The 22,193-nt window shown below is 35.5% G+C and overlaps 1 protein-coding gene across 2 annotated transcripts in view; it reads right to left on the minus strand.

Annotated features, from left to right (window-relative positions):
• Window positions 1-22,193, minus strand: part of PPP3CA (protein phosphatase 3 catalytic subunit alpha) — a 297,778-nt gene that overhangs the window by 11,623 nt on the left and 263,962 nt on the right. For both annotated transcript variants that reach the window (XM_036879171.2, XM_036879172.2), the window contains exons 10-11: window positions 20,004-20,078; window positions 2,956-3,040 (exon numbers count right to left, since the gene is read on the minus strand). In XM_036879171.2, the coding sequence (XP_036735066.2) occupies window positions 2,956-3,040; window positions 20,004-20,078 (160 nt within the window). The remainder of the gene's footprint in view (window positions 1-2,955; window positions 3,041-20,003; window positions 20,079-22,193) is intronic.

Below are 22,193 nucleotides of genomic sequence, written 5' to 3' on the forward strand. Positions count from 1 at the left end.
CCATAAACTTAGAGATACGTGTTCAATAGAATACATTACTAAAATTAATTTCACTTGTTTCTTTCCACTCTTTTACTATGGCTTCTAGAAAATATAATATTACAAATGTGGCTTACATTATATTTCCACGGGAAAACACTACTCAGAGGACTCTCGTCTTTCCTCCCTATCTCACTCTCTCCCCTAGTGAGACCACCCACTTACACCACTTCCATCTGTTTGCTTCCATATCTGCATTTCTAACCTTTATTTCTCTCTGAAGCACCAGTGGCAGAATTTCTAACTGCCTCAGCATCCCAGAGGAAAATGTGCCATCATTCAAGTTTTCATGGTCTTCCCAATAAATACCTGTTAGATATATAAATGGAGAAATACTTCGTCTTTCCTAATAACAGCGCTATCATTCTCTTCATCACATAGGTTAGTGTCTCTGTGGAATATTCTTAGACTATTTCCTCTCCCTCATCACCCCCTGGATAGGTCAGGATTCTTGGAGCAAACAAAAGAGCCTATTTCGGCTAATTTTAGTAGTCAAGAGATGTATTATTAGAGCATTCACAGACCAGAGATCCAGACTTGAATGCTCTGCAACCAAGACAAATACTAGCGCCCATTCACCCTGCAGAATCTGCTCTGGGAAATGCTGCCACTGCTGCTCAAGGCCACACCTAAGCTCATGCTGATGCTGTGTGATTAGTCCCCAGAATGCTGAGAAAGAAGTTCTTCTGTTGGCCCCTCGGATTCCACACCCGACGGAGAACTGATTTTGCCGGCCCCACCCGCTGCTTCCTCCTTGTGCTCATTCTGAAACAGAATTCATATGCGCATTCATTTGATTGGTGAATCCCAGACAACATGCCTGCGCCTTACCAGCACTGTTGATGACTCTCTGCTCCCAGGCAAGCCTTCCCCACACTCCCCACCCGACAGAATCCAGCCTGCTCCTCACAGCACTCCTCCAAGGCCAACCTCTCCATGAACATTCCTTTCATGAAATACAAGGACTCCTTCCTGTTCTCTTCCACAGTACAGCATCATTTCATGCATTTAGCACACATTCATTGTCTTATATTCATTTATTGTCTACATGTATGTCATTACAACTTGGTATCCATTTTGCCTAACATAGTATATAGCACATTTAATATTCAGTCATTACTTACTAAGTTTAACTACTTTTCTCTGGATATGATGCCTCTGTATTCTGCAGATTTGCTACAGATGCATTTATTATAAGAAAGCAGTAAAATATACCTTGTTTTTATTTTCTGTCAATATGAAGAATCTTATTCAAATCACTGACCATCACTGGGCTCAACTGGACCATTTCTTAGTTGGGAATAATTATAACTTCTGTACCCATAGGCAGGAGACAGGAAGGACTTTCTAATTTTAAGACCTATTTGTGATTCTATAGCATTGCCCCTACCTCTTCATGGATTAAAGACTATCATAGATGGAAACAAGTTTTTATGTTAAGAAAGGTTTCTTCTTTACCTAAATGTATTTTCACACAGAAATTTTGGAACTGTTTTACTTCTCACAGAAACTTCAGAAAGAAAAAGTCTTAAGTGTTTGTTGATAATGTGAAGCATGATAATAAGTAAGCTATGCAGACTTAACAGTTGAGCTTAGGATCTTCCTATATCCCTTTGCTCCCATAAGACATTTTTCTAGCCACAATGGCCTTCTTGCTAGTCCTCAAACTGCTGAACTTGTTTCGACTGAAGGATTTTTGCACTTGCTATTCCCTTTGTCTTAAACGCTCTTATCCCATATGTTCATGAAGGTCATGTCCACACTTGCTTAATGCCATTATTCAGAGAGTTCTTTGTTTGAGCACATAGTAAATTAAGTACCTCATTTCCTACTTGCTTTCCCCTGTATTGCTTTATTTTTTCTTAATGTATAATCAGTGCTTTAAAATGTATTACATTTATTGTAGAATGAATGAATGAGTCCTGAAAATTCAGGTAGGAATGTAAAGCATTAGAGCAAAGGCAGCCTCATTCACTAGGATGTAGGGAGCAGCTATACACTCTTTTCAGTTTCAATATGACTTCTCAGGGTTTGGCTGGCCATCGCAGAGCTATGACTGACTTTGATTTGGTGTCTCTGAGAAAGGATGATAATGATTTTCATCCTCATGTTTCCCTACTTGTGGCATCAAGTCATTTAGTTACTGAAGTGGCTCTATTAGGAGTATAATAGAAATAGCAAGAGAAAGATCGAAAGAGCCAGGGTATTCTGAGTTGAGGCAAAAATTTGGCTAAAATTAAGTTATGAGATTATGCAATATGTAGATGGACTATTTCCGCTTGTTCATGTCTAATTGTGAATTGACTATATACATGCCTAAGATATCTAAACATGCCATATTTTAAAGTAGTTTTTTGAAAAGAAATATAGTTAATTTGTACTATCTAGAAATAGATAATTGCATAAAGTAAAGAAAAGTGCAATCATCTTCAATAAAATACTTGTTTTTAAAATAAATTCAGGCTTCATAATAACATGATTCATGGTCTACATGGAAATTAAACATAAAATAACAAGGTTTGCAGTTCATGTTCATTTCCTACAAACCTAACAAAATGCATCTGAAAAATTCATCTTTTACCACAGAGCCAGAATAAAAAATAAAAAGGATTATAATAGCTTTCCTATTTCACTACATGTTCAAACTATTGTGAAATAAATGTTTTAAAGTCAGGCAGCAAATAGAGGGATAAAATATGAAACAGTCCATTTAGAGGTTTTCTCTACAGAAATGATTTAGTATATTTAAAATTTGACTGAGAGAGGAACAGTTTCACATAAAATTTTTAAAAAAATGAGTAATGAAAAGCAAATGGTTTCTAGTAAAGTATTTAAATTAGCAGATTAAAGTATTAAAATATTATTAAGTCACACATTATCAAACTCAAAACAGAAATAGAGGAGGAATGATCCCACCTGAGCACTGAGAACACTCGGGCCATTTTGCCTATTGCTCGGATCTTGTTCCTTATCACCTCTTTCCGGGCTGCAGCTGTTGCTCCTGTGTATTAAGGAGAGAGTTGGGTAGTCAGTGACTTTTTTCCTAACTGTAATCATTTTACAAATTTACATATATCACAGACTGTAGTAAGCAAAACCAGTTTTTCTTCCCCACCTTTAAGAGAGTTTATCTGTACATCAACTTTAAAAACCTATGCATGTCACCATTGATACTTGGATATGATTCTCGAGAGGCCCCCAAAATGCCAAGAAGCAACTTTTGAGATTTCCAAGGGCAGGTGGGTAGATAACTGAAAAAAAAAATCACTGAGCAGAGAGGGTAGGTTCCTACCCTTCTCTTGTAATTGAGTCCCCTTTTCCTGTTTATACAAGGATGGCTGCATTGGCAGGAAGAATAAAGTGCGTCCGCGGAGCTTCTACTCCTTTCTGGTCTCCATGGGGAGAAGACTACTTTAGGAAAATGCTTTTTCAAAAGTTCTTTTAAAGAGGGAGTAGTCAGTGACTTTTCCTTTAATTGTATTTAGAGAAATGCAAATCATAGAATTTTATAATCCAAGCAAAAAGGGATAAGATGTCCTTTTTATATATTTATTATATGGGACTTTTCAGACTGTTTTTCTCATTCTACTGCCACTAATAAAAATACAACAAAATATAATTTTCAACTAGAAATGTTCCTAATCCAAATGAACAGTTTAAATCCTATAATTTGTTAAGATATTGCAGTGCACAGATGGTAACTGGTGTAAGTTTTGGACTTCTAATCCATGATAAAAATAAGCTTTCTGCCCTTTTGGAGGGAAAGATTTCTGCTGCTTCTCTTAGCCTTTAATAATGTGATTTGGAATTTCGTTGTTTGATAAGGATCAAACAATTAATAAACACTCTAGCATTTCTGTAGAAAGAAAACTCACACCAACAGTGACACAATTTTGAAATGGCTAGAGGAAAGACCTCTGCTTTTCTCTCCACCCCAATAACACAGCGGGCTGAGTGGGCTACTTTGTCAGAGGCGATACCAAGGGACACCCATCCTCACATGCTCATGGCTGGTACCAGAAGGTGTGTACCAGTTAGCTGGCCTTCCTCTCATCTCTCTGAAAGCCCTCAAACAGCCCATACTTTGGCCGTTTCTTACTCTTTTGTGGCAGGTTATCTCTCAACACATCTGATTGGCAGGACTTACTACTGCCAGCTAGTCTGCCCACAAATGAGTAAACTTAAATCCATTGGAAGAAAGCCATTCTCCAATCAAGTCTTTCAGATATCAAGTGGAACCAGGGATTTTCATTTATTCTTGGTTCCTTGGATTGTACTACATGGAGGGGAAGATGAGATGTATATAGGATTTCTGCCTCAAGCTTTCTTTATTCTGAGTTTCTAACAATATTTATTATCTGTGGTTTGCAAGCAGATTCTTTATGCAATAAATCCTGTCCTGCAGCCCATCTAAAAGTCTGAAGTTTCTGTGCTTGGTGTTTAGGTAATTTGCTATGAAAAAAAAAAGTGATAGCCATTAATCTTAAGGTGGTTTTTCTATATACATTTTCTCAGTTATTAGTTAAATGCTGCTTGCTAACATTGTGCTATTACTACTCTGTTTACTATTCCCCAGTCCACGAAGAGGTCATAATGTGCTAAGTGAGGAAAACTTAGCTTAACTCTCCAACAAGCAGTGTGACCAGGTCATAAAATCCATCCAACAGACACACAGAATGGAAAGTGTGAGCAGTCTCTAAAAGTGTGAGCAAGTCCAAAAATGGTGACTAGATTTATAAACACAAGAAAAGCAGCAAGAAGTAATTAAATGTCTAGAAATAAAATTCTATATAAATATATAAGAGAAATGAGAAGGGAAAACATAAAATAAGCGAAAAATATATAAAAAGGATAATCTTGCAAAATAATTTCAATAATGACTTGCAAAAACCATAATCAGAGCAAAGAAAAGCAAAGAACTAAAAATAAATTATGTAGACCCATCCTTCTCAGCTCAGTATTAGCTGATGCTCAGAAAAATGCTCAAATAAACACAGAATTTTAAATGTAAGATGAAGATTTTGACACTCAGAGCCTGAGTTTTTCAGGTCAGTTGACCTACTGGAGAACATTTTCTGAACAGGTATTCTATGGTACAAATTCATAGTTGTGCTCCCAACAAATGGTGATACACAGCATATCTTAACTTTTTCTAATGAAAAAATGCCAACTCTTTTTAAATTTCTTAATAACCGGGAAGTAAGAGGTTCTACTGCCCTTATTATAAAATCAGAATATGTTTACTCAAAAAGTCAAATAACTTGATATTAAAAAAAGTAAGAAGGGGCATTAAAAACAAGTATCTCTTAAGGTTTCACCCTGGGACTTACCTTCAATATTTCCCAAGTAATCAAAATTAAAATTAAACTCATATTGCACATTTATAACCTCAGGAAAATTTTCAGTATCCAAATAAAATATATGAATATATAATTGTTCTTAAAGGAGCTGAATTATAGCAGAATAGAATTAAGCTCAGATATGAATGTCCTGGTATATTTACTATTCTGGCTTTTGGTATTTTCCAGAGATCATTGAAACTGTTTTTTGAATACTTATGATCCATTGCAAGTCCTCATAGTCCATATTCAAAAGAAAGATTGAGGAAAAATGCATGGTCTTCAGAATTTTACTACCTGAAGCATGCATATACAATGTCATATTTAACATTCTTGGTACTTGCTCTGTTTACGTAGTGGAAATGTACCCCAGTAACTCAATTAAAATTCAGTATATTAAAGAATGAAGGCATGTAAAATACCTTTTACATTAAAACATAACTATTTTTCATCAAAAATAATATGATCAGTAATTTTAACTTGAAAGTGCAAAACTGAAAGGCAGTATTTCATATGGTTTAAAAAAATTGGTGATTTTAAGTAAAATTTCATTTTTGTTTTCATTTAAATAATGATCACTTCTTTATTGGGGCTTCTCTTTTCAGCTTTTAAGTTTTAATCTTCTTTTATGCCTGGGGTATTTTGCTACTATTTCTAGAATGTGGGCAACCCTGCGTGATTTTTCTCCAGATGGAGGATAATGGACAACCAAAAAGATTTGCTTTAATATGTGTCCTTCCTGACCTTCAGTTAGCAGCATGCTGACTTCCCATGAGGTCTTAAAGGTGTCGGTGCTGAACAGCCCTCCTGAGTGAGTGCTACATGCCCAGTAGGTGGACTTCAGCCCCTAAGGGACCCGGGAACTGCAGGGGAGTTACAGTGATGGGGGGGCCAAGGGCCAGGGAGAAGAGAGATCCTTCTGGCCCGGGGTATCTGCCGCACACCCCAGATGCTGCCTGACATCCACTCAGTGCCTACTCACTCAGCTCCCACTATGCAGTCCTCAGCTTTACCTGATTAGAGGTGTGCAGAAAGTGCTATACAGAATACAACTTACTACCCAAATCACTGGGTCATTAAGTGTTCCTGTGACTCCTATCCTAGAGAGCCTGCCTTGTGCTAACTGCTAGCAACAGAAATATAAATAAAACATGGTCTCTGCTTTAGGAGGTCATGTGAACAGCGACAATGGGCTGTGACAAGTATCAAGAGTGCCGGTGGCAGTGGTGTGATGGAGCTGGATTCTGAGCTAGTGAGAGGATACTGAGCACATGTCTTCTTAGCCCAATGTACAATAACTACATGTGGGCAGCGTAAATCAGAGGTAGGGAAGAAGATTTATACCATGGAAATCTGCAAATGCTATAAACCAGGGGTATTTTTCCCTGGAAGGACAGGTTGTTAAACATTTACCAACACACCACTGGAAGTAGGTGTTAATTGTCTGGAGGCATGAGAAAAATGGTGATAGCTGGAGGATCTTTGAAGGATAAATAAGAGTCAAAGAGTCGGGAAAATGGGTCTTCTCCATAGAAGGAAGAAGAGAATTTTCAAACACACGGAGGCCACAACCATCCACGTGTGTTCCCATGACGGATGAGATGTCTGGTGTGAATGGAGTCTGGGCACATGGAGGGTGGGGGGCAGACAGGATGAGACCAGGAGCAGGAGATGCCTGGGGGAAACTGTAAAGGGTCTGCTCTGGCTCAGTAGTGCATGCAAACAAGAAGTGTGGACATTAGAATATTTGTACTAGACATTAACAGAACTTCCTTTGTCACTTACCCACACCATGTATCCCCAAAAAGAAAGAAAAAGATGGTCTGATGGATGGGTAGAGAGAGATATATGACAAATCAAGTAGAGTTAAATGTTAAGTATATAAAATAAGTGATGGGCACATGGGTATAGACCATATAATTCTTTCAACATTCTTACATGTTTGAAGCACTTTGTAATAAAATGTCAAAAAAAAAAAAAGCGCCCTATATTTGGAAGAAGCTTGGTTTTTAGGGAAAAGAGAAATAGCAGCTTTGAGAAGAGAGGTCTCTCCATCCCTCCCTTTTGTTGGGTTATCTGAAGGATGCATGACTGGCCAAAGGACCCAATGAAAAATGTTCTCAGCACATTTACATTCACCCCTTCCCTTCTCTAACAAGCTCTAGGAGAAAACTGGACAGGTAGGAATTTTTTTATAAGTCCCATCCATAAGATTCTCATTGCTTTTACCTTTTTGCAGGCATAAGAATTCAAGACAATCAGCTACATAAACATTTTATACTCAAATATAAAATACACTAGAATGTGTAAAAAACCGCTTTTAAAAAATTGACTTGTTTATTCTTTAAAGAAAAAAGTTACAGAAATTTTCTGCTTCTTCTGATTAAATAGTGGCCTCAGATGTTTGGCTATTATTTAGGCTATTTTTCTTTAAAGGACTTTTCAACTAATACAAATGTATCCATAATACATGTTTTTAAATGAAATGCAGTATATAGAAAGGTATGCATACACATCAACATTTCATACTTTTTTCAAAGGAAGGATTATTTTAAAAACTATACTTTGCTAGTAGGCTTCAACTCTCTTTAACCTAATTTTCATTCATATTCTAAGAAAATGATACATAAAACTCACCGTTTTTCCAAATTTGTTAAAAATCAACAAAGTTCACTGTGGGAAACTTACTTGAGAGTAAAATGTTATCATGGCTCATTATTACCAAGCAGAGCTTAGACATGCCGCCAGATTTTATTTTTTGTCAAATAGAGCAATTACAGAATTAGAATAAAGGCTACTGATGGAAGGAAGCAGAAGGTGTTGTGATAAGAAATATCTTTTGTTGTGTTTTATTACAGAAAGAATTAGTTTGGCATCCATCCAAAATAAGCACCTTTGAAATGTAAGACAGAGTAATAATGCACAGAGTATGTCTTCAGGTACTTCTAAAAACCTCACATATTTGGCCTTTACAGCTTTTTACAGAAAATGAGGGAATTGTAAGAACAGAGACTGTTTCATTTAGGAGAACAAGTGTCCTGAGCTGGCTCCCATTGGGCTCCAAGGCCAAATCGTGCTATAATCCCTAAATCTCAGCTTTTTTGTCTTTTACTTCCCTGACCTAGTTTAACAATAACAAACCTTGAGCTTGCATATCCCAACAAAGTGATGCTATTGAGAAATTAAATCACTTAGACATCCACCCATTTTCGCCCTTGGCTGCCTGTGCCAAATGCTGGACCACGTTTCTCTACACCATGGTTCCTGTGTCCTTGGCCTTAAGGGGAACACCTTGAACTCTGAGTGACTGTGTTCGCTCTGGTGGACTGGATTTGAAACTGTAGCCTTTACTTTTTTTTACTCATGCATCTACAAAAGAATATCCTCCAAAGAGTATTATTCCCACTCCAAGATGAAATAGTGGTAAATAATATAATAGTGTAGACATTGGCCATTTTAAAATGAAATGACTATATTACTTTCTTTAAACTAATGGCATACAAATGTAATAGCAATTCATCCCACCGTCAAAGAAAAAAAATCCATGAATAAGACATGCATTGATAATTTAGAAACTTTACATTAGTCCCTTTTTCCTTTGAAACTATATTTCCATCTAAATTTCTCTCATTTTACTCTAGTGAATTAAATATTTATGCTTCAAAATATGTTTTATTACTACATTGTACTTTGGTGTCAAAAACATGTTTAGAAATTTAAATTAAATGTATTTTAAAAACTTCCTGAGACACTAAGGCACTAAATGTTCAGAAATCCCTTTGTAATCAAGGCATAATTATCAGGAGTACGTGATTGAGCTAGAAAGCACAAATTTATGATAGCTGTTTATAAATATTTAAAAAGCACAGAAATAAAATTTTATTGGAATGCATCATTTAATGAGGATGCAAGGGGGGTTATACTGCCTTGATTAACCCTGAGTTTTTCCAACATCTCTTTGTTCAGTATTTCAGGTCTAAACATCTCAAGGCAAGGTTCATAGTGATTATGTCTAGGGAGACCTATGCCTTTCTGTTAAAATGAGAGAGTGGCAACTGAGGAAGAGGAGTAGGGAAAGGAGAAGCTGCACGGAGACCTGCGGTTTTCAATGCAGGCGAGTGCCCAGGCTGATCGCATTTAGGAGAGACATGCAGAAGCTGAGTTTATGAAAATGGATTTCCTGTAATATCTTTGGGTAATCCCAATTGTACAAATATTTTTCCAAGAAGACTGCTGCTCTACCGAGAATCAGATAACTTAGTTTCTATGGCTGATAATTGTTGGAAGATCTCCTTGACTTATCATAACCTGGACATCCAGTTAGGGTCAGTGTTGGTTCAGTCTAGTCCAAAGAGGTTGTCAGGTGCTGCCCCTCACAAAATAGCTATATATTTATATACATACATACATATGCATCTATAGGTTCCTCTACTAGACAGAGGAAAATACCTTCAGAATAACACATTTTTAAATCTCTGTAAAAATCATCTTTCTGAAGATTATGACCTAAAATGTTTAGAATACCTTTCTAATTTTGATTCTAAATTCACCATATTACATATTCATAGGTGATAAAATTGGGACAAAACAGCTACTCACTCCAAAATCACTCCAAACCACTTCATCTGAATTTCTTCCATATGTTTTTGTAGCTCAACTAAAATCTCAGTATGTAATAGAAACTGCAATGGTGTGATACTTGGCATAAGGCTATTCTGTCTTTTATCCTATTTCAAAGCAACAGAAGATCATTTAAATATATATTTTAAAATAAAAAGTCTCTCTTGTGTAATGGATTTTAAGAAAGGACAGTATAGTCTAGATTGTCTTTTCCTGCTTTTCATCATAAAACATAATGTAATTCTTTGGATACAAACTCTTGAACATGTAGACTATTCCCAAATGTCAAGTAATTGTCACTATTTGGTTATCTTTCTACTCAGTTAAAAGTTATTTTTGTTTACAAGCTCTAATTTAATTCCATGGACTTTTGTTCTCTGAAACACGGTGTTCCATCTGTTCAATGACTCCTCAGTAGAGCTGTAGGAAATGAGTATCAGCAAAATTCTAACTTGGGTAAAATTTAAAGACTTTAAAGTAGATTAGGGAGCTTCCACTGAATTTTCAAGACTACCACATACTCAAGCTATGCCTTTCAAAGGACATTTCAGTTTACTTATATTTGCCAAGTAGAGACCAACAGCATATGAAACCCTTCTTGGATCGACCTCTTTATTATGACAGAAACACATCAATTACATAAAATGGCAAGTGAAAATAAAAGCATAATGAAAAAAAATGTCAAGTTAATAATGTAAACTCATTGTCCATAGGAGGAACAATCATAATGCTGGAATGTTTAATCTATCAAGGATTACTCTGGGTCTAGATGAGAATATAACAGTTTAAAAAAGTATTTATTAAGGACCTGATTGTGCATACAAGCTAAATGTTGGAAGAATGCAGTTAGACTAGACCTTAAAACTGGACCCCATGGAATTACAAATTTATCAAATGCTAGAATAATATTTAAGTGTTTTCACAATATTTAGTGATAGTTAATGAAATTAAACGAACTGAAGGAAAGAACAGAGAAATACAGTAAAATTTTATGTCTGATTGTCCCACGTGTTATTCCCTAGATAGGAAGTTAATTGAGCACCATTTGATAACACAACAAAAGGGAGGCTGAAAGAAGTATACAATTCCTTCATCTAACAGAAGATGATGGCCAAGGCACTGGCCTGTGTTGAGCTTCTCTGAAACAAAACCCCTCAAAGGTCTTCTGATGCTATTCAAGACCTAGGCAGGGTATTTTGTCAGTACATGGGGGGTGCAATAAGGTTTTGCCCAAAAAGGAGAAACAGAGAAATGAGCCTTAGGTTCTGGCCAATGGTCAGTGTAAAGGCATACACAGGCAACTTAAAGAGGCAGAATGACTCCTAGGTTGTGAGGCTTTAACATCACCTAAATGTATTATCTTATCATAGGAAGGGGATTTGACAATCAAAAATGTGCTGATCAGCCAAGAGGCATAGTAGACAAGCTGAGGCAAACATCTGAAATGTCTAAGGAAGAAATGTCCAGGGGCCAATGGCCTTCAAGCTTTCTGGCCCTTCTGCAAGGCTGCAGAACATAAATACCTGGCTCTTCTGCTTCTTATAAGACATGAATAAGTTGGCATATGAGAGAGACAATAGCACAATGGTGAAGGACTCGTGCTCTGGAGTGAAAGACCTAGGTTTGAGTTCCAGCTCCCCCATTTACTAGCTGTGCTAACCTGGGCAAATCACTAAGTTTCATTAAGGTTCATTTCCCCTATCTATCAAATGAGAGGTATTCTAAGTGCTTTATTCCATTATGTCACATAATTCTCACAACACCCACATGAGGAGGTACTGTATTAGTCTGCCCTCCTTAGGAGGGTTCTAAGGAACAGAAATGGTAAGTTGTTTGCTTAAGGTCCACAGCTGGAAAGTGGTGATCCAGAGACAGGATTCATTACAGTCACAGGCTGACTGGTCTACTGCATAGGTGGACGGAAGAATTACATAAGAAATGTGTTCATTCATTCTCAACACTCAATAAACCCACATGCCATGTACTGTGCTACCTGCTAGAGCACTCAGCATAGACTTTGGTACATAAATAGTCAAAAATATTTGCTATTATTATTAAGAAGGAAATGCGGAAATGCTTGTACAGACATGAATATTCCAGGACTTCTAACATTTACATTTCTCACTGTAAATTAATAGATTGATTGTGTCAACTTCATTAACATCAAGCTGCTTAACTTGGGGCCTCAATTGTGTTTTGTGCCACTCAGGCTAAAGGTTGGACCAAATGATGGCAAATTCACTAGGGGAGATGTTAGCAGGCAGGACGCTGCTGGCTTTGCTTTGAGGGAAAAAAATGGACCACTCCAAAAAGTTGGGCTGACCAAAGAGAATCAAGATTTCTACTTCTGTAGAGTTCTGATAACTGGGAGGAAGTTTTATAGCTTCTCATGAGCTAGGAACAAAGATGAAGGAATAAATAGATTTTTAAAAGAGCAGGAATAGACTACTTTCACAGAAAATATTTTTAAAATCTAGATTTTCTGAGTATTTATTAAGCCTTTCATATATCCTTTAAACCTGCCATCAATGATAAATTACCATAAACTGAATGTTTTACAACCTTTGGACTCACAGCAATAATTCTGTCTGAAGTTGTTTAATCAATTATTAATTATCCTTATAAAAGTACAACTTTCAGGTTGAGAACTTGGGCCTATAAAGTGTTTTAGTACAAAGAAAATCATGACAGCTCTGCCAAAAACACAAGAAAAATAGATCTTATTTTCTTATGGTATCAACTTCTAGCAAGCTGACATTACCCACTATCATTGGTAATGTAAAGAATGCCTCTTTCACGTGCTAATTACCTCAACCTTGTTTGTGAGAAGTGGTGTTTTTCTGGAACACAGAGACATACATAAACACGAAATCTTTGCCTTCATTGAGGGAAGAGAGCTCTCTACTTAATGCTTTTCAAGTAGAGAATACATTAAGGTTTATAGAGCACATGCTTATTTCCCTTCTTATTATGGAACATGGATTTCCTTATCAAATAAATTTTATAAATACATTTAATTGTATATTAAAAGTATAACATTCGAGAGAATTATTTTACTGTGAGCATAATGTTCTAGCCAATGGTGGAAATTATCCAACCAATGAGCTGAAACAGGGATCTGGCACTTTTTTAACACTGAGTTTCTTCTTCCAAGTCTGTGCTTACATGCAATGTAAAAATTATGCTACGTAATAAAGAAACACACTTGTGCAAAATCATGGTGGCACAATATGAAGAGAAAGCAGTGCTTTTAATGTCTGTGTTTCTGTATCATTTTAATTTGTAAACTACAAGGATTTATTAATTATTGGAATCAAATATGATAAGCCAGAGTTGATAATACTGATTACAGTACGATGGCTAATCAGGAACCTTGTGTGACAGTCAAGACTCCAAAACATCAATGGCTGTAACTCCGAGGGAATTTCTACCCCACTACCTAATAATGCCTAAGCATTGTTCAGACATGTTTTAGTTTTAATGATATACTGCATATAATTATTTGTTTCCTTCTTTATGGTATAACCTTGATGTCAAAGGCAGTTACTTGCATGTAAAGCAGTTATCTGCACAAGGATACACTTATAGTGACAAAAATAATTTAGCCTTTAAATTACACCCCAAATATTAACTAACTGAAAATAAATCAATGATAAACTAGAAGGTAATTAACAAATGCTTGAGGAGAACTTAAAGACTTTACAAAATATTGAATAATCTTTATACATATATTTTGTCTTTTCATTTTTCCAATTAAGTCATGCAAAGTTGTTTTTATGCAAAGATAAGAAAACTTAAAACTGGTAAACTGATATCCACCTTTGCATATAGTTTCTTGGAAAAATTATATGGATTTCTCACATGGCCATGCTTCCTAAAGCAGGAACATGCATGAAATGTGTTCCTTGCCAGAAGTAGAAGACAACAAGAAAGATGTCCTCTATGAATTCTCCTTTAATTTTCAGGTATTTTATCCTAATTCATGCTCCCTTCTCCACCCCTCTAAATCCTCTGTAAGACTAGCGTATTTAAAACTGGGTTCTTGTTGCACTACACTCTCAGTTCTATGAAGGCAAAGACCACGCTTGTTTACCATTGTATGTATAGAAAAAGATAGTCCATGAGAAAATATTATTACTAAGAAATAAAAATATATAAAATCACATAGAAATATAACCGGATTTAAAATTGAGGTGCTTTGAACTTTTCTTTGGCCTTTTTTCAATGATTCAGTTTTCTTTTTCAACTATCATAGAAATAAAATAAATTTTGATATTTGTCTCTTTTCAGTAATCTGATACCTGACAACTAAAGTTATGCCCTAATATTTCAATTTCTGGCCAGACTTGTATCTCACAGTAATTTGCATGCATTTGGTGAAAATATTTTTAAATAGCAGCTGCATGAAGCTCTCCACAATCCTGATTCTTGCACTCTCTCTTTCTTTTCTCTTTCACTTGCTCGTCTTTCTTCTCCAGTTTTAGCAAGAAAGGTTAATTTGGAGGCCTATTTCATTCTTAGTAGGTTCAATTATGACTTTTGATTCCAAGCCTCTGTCACCAAACAAGATTTCATTCCCAGTTTCCAGGACTCCATTTCCAAGCCCTGCTTGAACATTTCCAGGGCTCTGTGTGTCACTTTTACTCAAACTTGTGTCTGCAACTGAACTCATCTTTCTCCTGAAACTGATGAGTTTTCCTTAAATGATCTCATCTTCCTAGGCACCTTAGTTTGAACCATCCAAATCAACTTTGGTTTCCCTTGCTGCACTGATTCTATACTTTTAAGTCCTTGGACATACATAGTTTTAAGTGCTTTTTGGAACAGCTCCCTGGTTTTAACTTCATTTTTAATTTTCATTGTTAAGATCTGGTCATCTCAACTTCCAGATACTTCATTAACTTCCTAAAGTATATCCCTAACTCACCTTTTGTCCATTTCTCAAGCTTTCCAATTCAGGTTATGCCTCAGTGTAGACAGAACAAGAATTATACTGCTGCTGTGCCCCATGGAGCTTTTAAGTTTTTTTTGTATGTCTAAATGTTTCTGTTTTTTATATTTTTTAAATATATTTTTTATATTACAGTTTAATATCCCCATCAACTGTCAATTACTACTTAACATAAAACCTTTTTTTATAACAGGAATGTGAAATACAGGTTGATAAAAACAAATTGCTGGGAAATGACAATAACTACAGATACAAAAAGAGCTCTCAGTTAATGGCTCTTGGTCTCTGTGCTGCCAGGTGCACAAAGCAGAGGGGAGTTTTTGAGATGAGACTCATCTTAAATGAATTCATCATGGCAAGTAAACACAGTTTCTATAGAAAATAATTTAACCAAACCTTTACAGAGGTATTCCTCAAAGACCAATAAGATGCCACATTAGTCCCACTGACTTCCAACTTGGTATTTTTAAAAGTTGGGCATGATTTTTTAAAGTTAGAAAGAAGTGAGGAGACACTGTGGAACCTGTGATATTAGATACCACGGATTATCTAATAATTCAAAGCAGATGATGAGAGAGAATGTTCTGGGATACTATGTAGATGGTTTTGTAGAGCCATGCAAAAGACTGCTCTGATCCCATATTCGGTGACTTGCCCTGTGCTTAACATTAGAATAAGGCGAAAATGTGGACAAAGGATAAGAGTTCCACCATGTGGTTTGCTCTTTAGATGAAAGCAGAGACATAAATTCTAATTTAATATTAAGTCTTTCCAGCACAGCCTGAAACTTTATTTGGCTTGAAACGTATTTATTTTTTTTCTTGCCTTTCTTATTCTACAGGATTTCACTTTCACTGCCACAATTCTTTCTTGTTAGCCAGACTTATCATATATCACAGTCTCAAACATAATTTGTGTATATATCTAAATATGATCTCAGAGTCTAAGATTTTAGGACAAAAAAGAATGTTCCAAATAGATATTTCTAACTCATGGAACTATCACTGGGTTTCTAAAAGCTTACTGCTATTCCAGATTTCTTCATTATGATAATGAATAAAGAAACCTTTGTGATGTAGACTGCTTGATTTCCAGCAGCTTCGCGCCCACCGCCCCCCACCCATTTTGGGATCACTTAGTAGTCCTTGGTCTGAAAGGAGTCTTCTTCATTAATGAAAATTAACTACCAAATGAGATACATCTATTTGGATTTCTTCCTCTCTAAAATGTTTTGGTGAGTAACAACTGCAAATTGAAACCAGACTATCATTTTATCATCCAAAATCTGATGTGGAAAACAGGAAACAAAGACCCCAATACATAAAATTAGATCCTCAAAAGACATTCATTGGCATTACACTGTTTCAAAACTTAACAAGATAGCAGAAGTTTTGTACTTTATTTTCAACATAAAAGAACCACAGACCAATTTAAAACAGTAACTTTTTCTCAACAGGCTATCAAATTCCTTTATTTGTAAGGCAGAAGCTAAGGGGAAGAGGTTTGTGATGTGATTTCCACCCAGCAGAAGCCTAGATGAGCTAGAGGGCTTTCTGTCTGCTCAGATACACCAAAATTTTTAACACAATGAAACACTTAAAACTTCTTGGCATAAACTAAGATTAAAGGAACAGAACGAAACTGTTTTATTTGCAATTTATTTGACTCTTATGGCCAATAGTGCAGTAAAATCTCTTTATTTTAGAGTATATTTGAAAGGACAAACTAAAGTATATTATATTTAGCTATTAGTATTGTTTTGTTCTTTAAAAAAGGTATCATGCTGTTTCAAAGAAAAATATTTCAATTATTGTAATCACAGGTTGTGGAGAGTTCAAGAGTCTGACAACCAGGCAGACATTAGTTTGAAGCCAGGCTCTATTACTTCACTAGCTGAGTGACCTTAGGCTTTAACTTCACCTCGCTGAGTCTCAATTGCTTCTTCTGTAAAATGGGGGCAATCAAAGTACCTATATCAACAGGTTGTTTTGAGGATTAGAGATAATACAAGTCACTTAGTAAACATGTATGTATATATGTGTATATAACACACATACACATATTTATGTATAGATTTACTTTAAATGAGTGACAGTTAATAATTATATACTTTTGTTGGTCATAAAGGTCAAGACTTAAAACATATAAATGAATTAAAATGAGGCCTGAGCATAAGTGTTAGCTGCTGTCATCATTATCACTAAATGGTAAAGTGGAGCTGACAGAGCCTGAGGAAAAGCAAAGTTAATCCCATAAACTCTCATTTCTTAAGGAAATGAAATAATTCCTGTTTACTATGGACTTTATAGACACTAAGAAGTCAACCTAATTAGATCAAAATACAGAAGTCATGGATTTTATGGCACCATTACTACACCTCTGACTTTCCAGTTGACCTTGGATAGTATTGGGAAGGGCTTGGTAAGTGACTCATGAACAGATGGCCCTTCCATAGAATAAGCAGTGGTGTAAGGAAGATCTTCGATTAAGTCCCTTGCTGTATTCTGATTCCTGCTTTTACCTCTGAGGCCAGCAAGCCCAGGAGGCTGGTAGGTAGAGCAGAGGGTTGAGCCCCAGAGGTGGACAGACACTGCAGGCTGCATGCCAGAGGGACAGGCTGCGAGAAGTGGAAACTTTATCTTAAGGTTGAAAACAATAAGAACAAAATGTGACAAAAAGAAACTTCGATATATGTTCTTGATAAACTAGTCCCAAAGAGCCAAAGAGCTCTGGAAAGTTTTACAAGTTGTTCTTGAAACACCTTTGAAGAAATCCATAGTTTTTGTGTCATGCTAAGTAAAGCACTAAACAAGATTTCTGACTGTTTGCTCCAAAATGTATAACGTCCTAAGTTAGACATAGTTTTAATTAAATACTTTTATTTCTGTTTTCTTTGTTTCCCTTAGAGGGCCTATTTGTGAGATTTGAGCTAAAACATCATGTTTAAAGGTCATAGTTCTTTCTGGGCAGGCCTGACCTAAGATTTCAGCTGGTGGAGTGAGATTTCAGTGATCTGCTTAGAAAGAAAAAATATTTACAAAAGCCTTGAAAAGGACATGCACTCTTATAATTGGAATTAGCAGGCTCAAAAGCAATTGCTGATGAACAGGGAACACTGATTGGAACTAATTATTTTAAAGCAGAGTAAAGTCACAAAATATATCCTTTCCTGTAAGTGAAAGGGTGGTTAAAGAGAGGGTGTGTAAAGAGAACTCACTATAAGTGAAGTAAACTCTGAGTTTGTATTGGTAATGTTTAATTGTGCAGGAAACACCTGTGCTATTGAAATATGCAAGCATTTTGGGCTACAGTACCTGGCACATAGTAAGTGTTCAGTATATATTTGCTGAGCAAATGGATTAATGTATAATTACAAATTTCTGCAGGTCTACTTATTCTATACAAAGATTACATTCTTATTACATTGTCTGTATTTTAACTATTGGCCAATAAACTTGACTAAAACAGAGAATTATTAACAAAGGTGCACCACTTTACTAATGCTAATTAAACTTCCTTTTGAGGAATAAAAGGAACATAGTGAAAGGGTTCTATTGAAAAATGTTTGTTGATTTTCAAATTTAGATTCCACCAGGATGGAATTTTTCCATTAGGAAAATTTCTGCATTATGAAAATATTACCTCTTAAATGATAGCACTGTCCCTGGAAAGGTTAACATTAGCAAACTGTGGCTGTACTGTATGAAGCATCTAGGATCTCGGTGAAGCACAAAATGTCCATTGAAGTCCTGAATATTTTAAAATATATCAATATATTTACTTAAGTTCTTACAACTAATCTTTAGCTAATTCTAACCTAGTAAAGGTTTATATATATATATATATATTTTTTTTTTTTTCTCTCCTTCTCTACATTGTACCTCCCCTTGCAACATGATACATGACTAAAGAATAGTATATGGAGACAAGTAATGAAGACAAGAGAAGCTATGGAAAGCAGAAAAGCTATGAGATGGTGGGAATAATTGTATACTTTAATTTTACTTAAGTTATAGTGTCTCTTACATGAGTACTTTTGTTTCACTTTTGCCTGCAGCATTGGGTATTTGCATTTATAGATATGACCTGTATTAACCCAAGTAAACATTAAATCATGCTGTTCAGATACTATTAGAAAGTGCCCCATTCACTTCTCAGTTTACCCAAGTGCAGTTTTTAAAGGAAAACTTTCAATTTAAACTTGCCACAACATCTACTTTCCCCTGCCAACTTGGTCCTTTATCTTCTAACTTATTTTATTGCCATCATCTATTTACTATCAGTCTTTCTAACCAGACTGCAACTTCATCAACTCATAATCCTCAAATACATCTTGAAATCCTGACTGCCCTTGACAGAACAGGTACTTATTAAGTGTTTATGGAAGCGAAGTTTGCTCTTCCACCTTCCTCCTCTAACTACCATTTTTGTTAGTTTCCATTCATTTTGGGGTGAAAACCCTCAGTAATTTTTTCTCTCCATCTTTAACCTCATGGATCTTTGTCTCCTATGGAGAAAGCATACTCACTGAGGGTAAATGAATACCAAATAGTATCTTAAAAAGCAACGATAAAAAACCTGGTAGCCTATTTATCACTTATTATTACAGATATGAAAAAAAATATAGGGATTGGCATAAATACCAACATATCAATCTGTGAATACCTTCTTTATCACAGACATCAAAATTTGAATAGTTGATAGGAAAAAACTCACTGAAGGGTACTTTAAAAAGCTACCCAGTAAACAGTAACATCTGCTAGAAAATGAAGGATTACCTTGTTTTTAATCAAAGAGCCAAAAAGTCACGTAGCAATGGAAGCTACTTAAAATGAGAGTTCACTATTCCCACAATGTATTCAAAGCAATGGGAAAATTCTCTCATAGTTTGTGTTTCTTGTATTTCTTCAAAGAAGATAGAAAATATGATGATATCTTTTATTCTCAATAGTCTGCTATGATTTAAACATAATCCAAACCTTAGAAAATTATTGTTACAGTTACCTATGACATGCTTGGCAAATGGCATTAACACAAAGGCTCAAGCCTCTTACCATCAAATCCATCTTCTTCTGACCCTAGCTCATCATCTGAGCAGATATTTAGGACATTCACCAGCATCTCAGTCACTAAAGGAAAAAAGGAAAGAAAGAAAAATAGCCAGATATTTTATTTTAACCTTAATGATTACTCTGGCATTGTTAATGAGCAAGGTAAGCAATAACATTTCTTACCTATATTGTATATAGAATCTCCTGCAAAGTAGTTTATATAAAATCCAGATCATAAAAGATAATGGGCTTTGTGATTCTATGCAGATTTTATGTTTATAAAATAATTAGCTCATGCCCATGAAATCTAATGGTAACACTTAATAGCTATAGGTCTCTAGACAATGGACAAATTAAATATGTGGATATGAATACTGCAATACCTATGAAGGAGAAAATGGTTACTTTTGAATTTTTACACTGATGCTGCTAGATCTATACCAGATTATGACCTTCTATTTGCAGGCACTAAGTGAATGCTGAGTCTCTTTTTAAATTTTTTTAATCCCCCAGAGAACCCAAGACAGTAATAAGCATGTGGTTTTGTGTTTAATAAAAATTGTTGCTTGATGAGCTAATATATTCAAAGTAGTTTTGAGAACACTGGTTTAAAAATGAATGTGTCCCTTGCTGTCTTCTGATTCATTAAATACCATTAAATTTTATTTTCAAAAAGGCTTTAAAATTAAAGTTTAGGTAAACTTAACAATAAATTTTGCTGAATACACAGACCACAATAGAATAATATAAAAGTGCTCTACACAGAAAATTAGTCCTGCATCACTTTTACACTAAGGTGCATGCTATATACATTTAGCATTTTTCAAAATTAGGTTGGGTTCTATCATGAATGTGAAAAGGAACTTGTATACTATTTCTTCAAGGACTACTTTTTAAAATCAATGTTCTAGAATTGAAGATATACAATGAAAACTTCAGAGAAGCCAACATTAATCCAGAGCTTCAGTTTAATTACCGAAAGTGAATTATGCATTTTTTTTATACGTTCTTTTATAATAGATATTCAAAATCTGAATAATTAATGGAACAACCTAACTGAAGGGTGTACAAGCAGCTGTTTGGATTCACACAGTTTCTGTTTCTAAAGAAGCCAACAGATGACAGTAACGTGTGCTGTCACCTGAGCAGGGCAAGCAAGTGGTGACATGAAGTAGCACTGGAACACTTAGAGTTTATCAAAATTCACTTTTGATTTATTTTGGTATCCAAAAGGAAGACTTCTTCACTGACAGTTCGTAACTTCCTGGTTTAATCATTTTAGGGTATTTAAAGAAAAATAAAATAACTATCATGGGAAAATAAATAATCCATATATCAATATTAATGTATTATATATTTATTAATATAAATAAAAAATATTTCAGAAAAATGTGTGGCTTTTCTCGAAAGCCTCCCATGGGGGTTCTGAAACACATGCACATTCTTATTTTTATCCCCACACCCGTTCACTTGCTTGGGCGCTGTGTGAGATGCTGCCTGAGGAACCATCCAGTCTATTACCACTAGTCCCCTCAAGTCAAAGCTCAGGCTTAGTGGGTGCAGGCCTTCCTTCAACATGTTTGCTGAGGTGTAGCTCAGAATATGAAAACAAAACAAAGGGAGAAGGAAGGAAGGAAGGAAAGACAGAAAAGGCCAATTCTTCTGAGAAACTGGGGCAAGTTAACAGACAGTTTTTAAAATATGAATCTGTCTCTTCTTACAACACCCACATGGCCACTATATTTGTAGTAAACTATTTTTGTTGTTGTACAGGTAGTCTTCCGAAATATTATAGCTATTCATCAATATCCTATAATGATTACTATTCATATCAGAAAGGTGAGAAAAGCAGGGCTATTTTAACTTTTTAATTTGATAGGTAGTTTGTAAAATAAAACAGCACTTTTCAATTGTAATACAGAAAAGTAAGGGGAAAAGGTAGCCATTATAGCTTGAAGCCAGTGAAAACTGAATCTGTTACTTTTAAAGAGTTGTATTATTCTAATGAGTTTATATCAATCCTCCTAATAACTCCTCATGTGTTTCCCCTTGATTCACTCGTATTTTGTTACTAGGGTAACACTAGTCCCCTGTGACACACTTCCCAATCACTTCTCTTATGGTGTAGCTTTTAAGTTTTATTGGTTAGGCTTGTGTTCCTCTTTCTGACTGTTAGATAATCCACTTCTCTCC

The sequence above is a fragment of the Manis pentadactyla genome, chromosome 5, assembly GCF_030020395.1.
Source record: "Manis pentadactyla isolate mManPen7 chromosome 5, mManPen7.hap1, whole genome shotgun sequence".
Lineage (NCBI taxonomy): Eukaryota > Metazoa > Chordata > Mammalia > Pholidota > Manidae > Manis > Manis pentadactyla.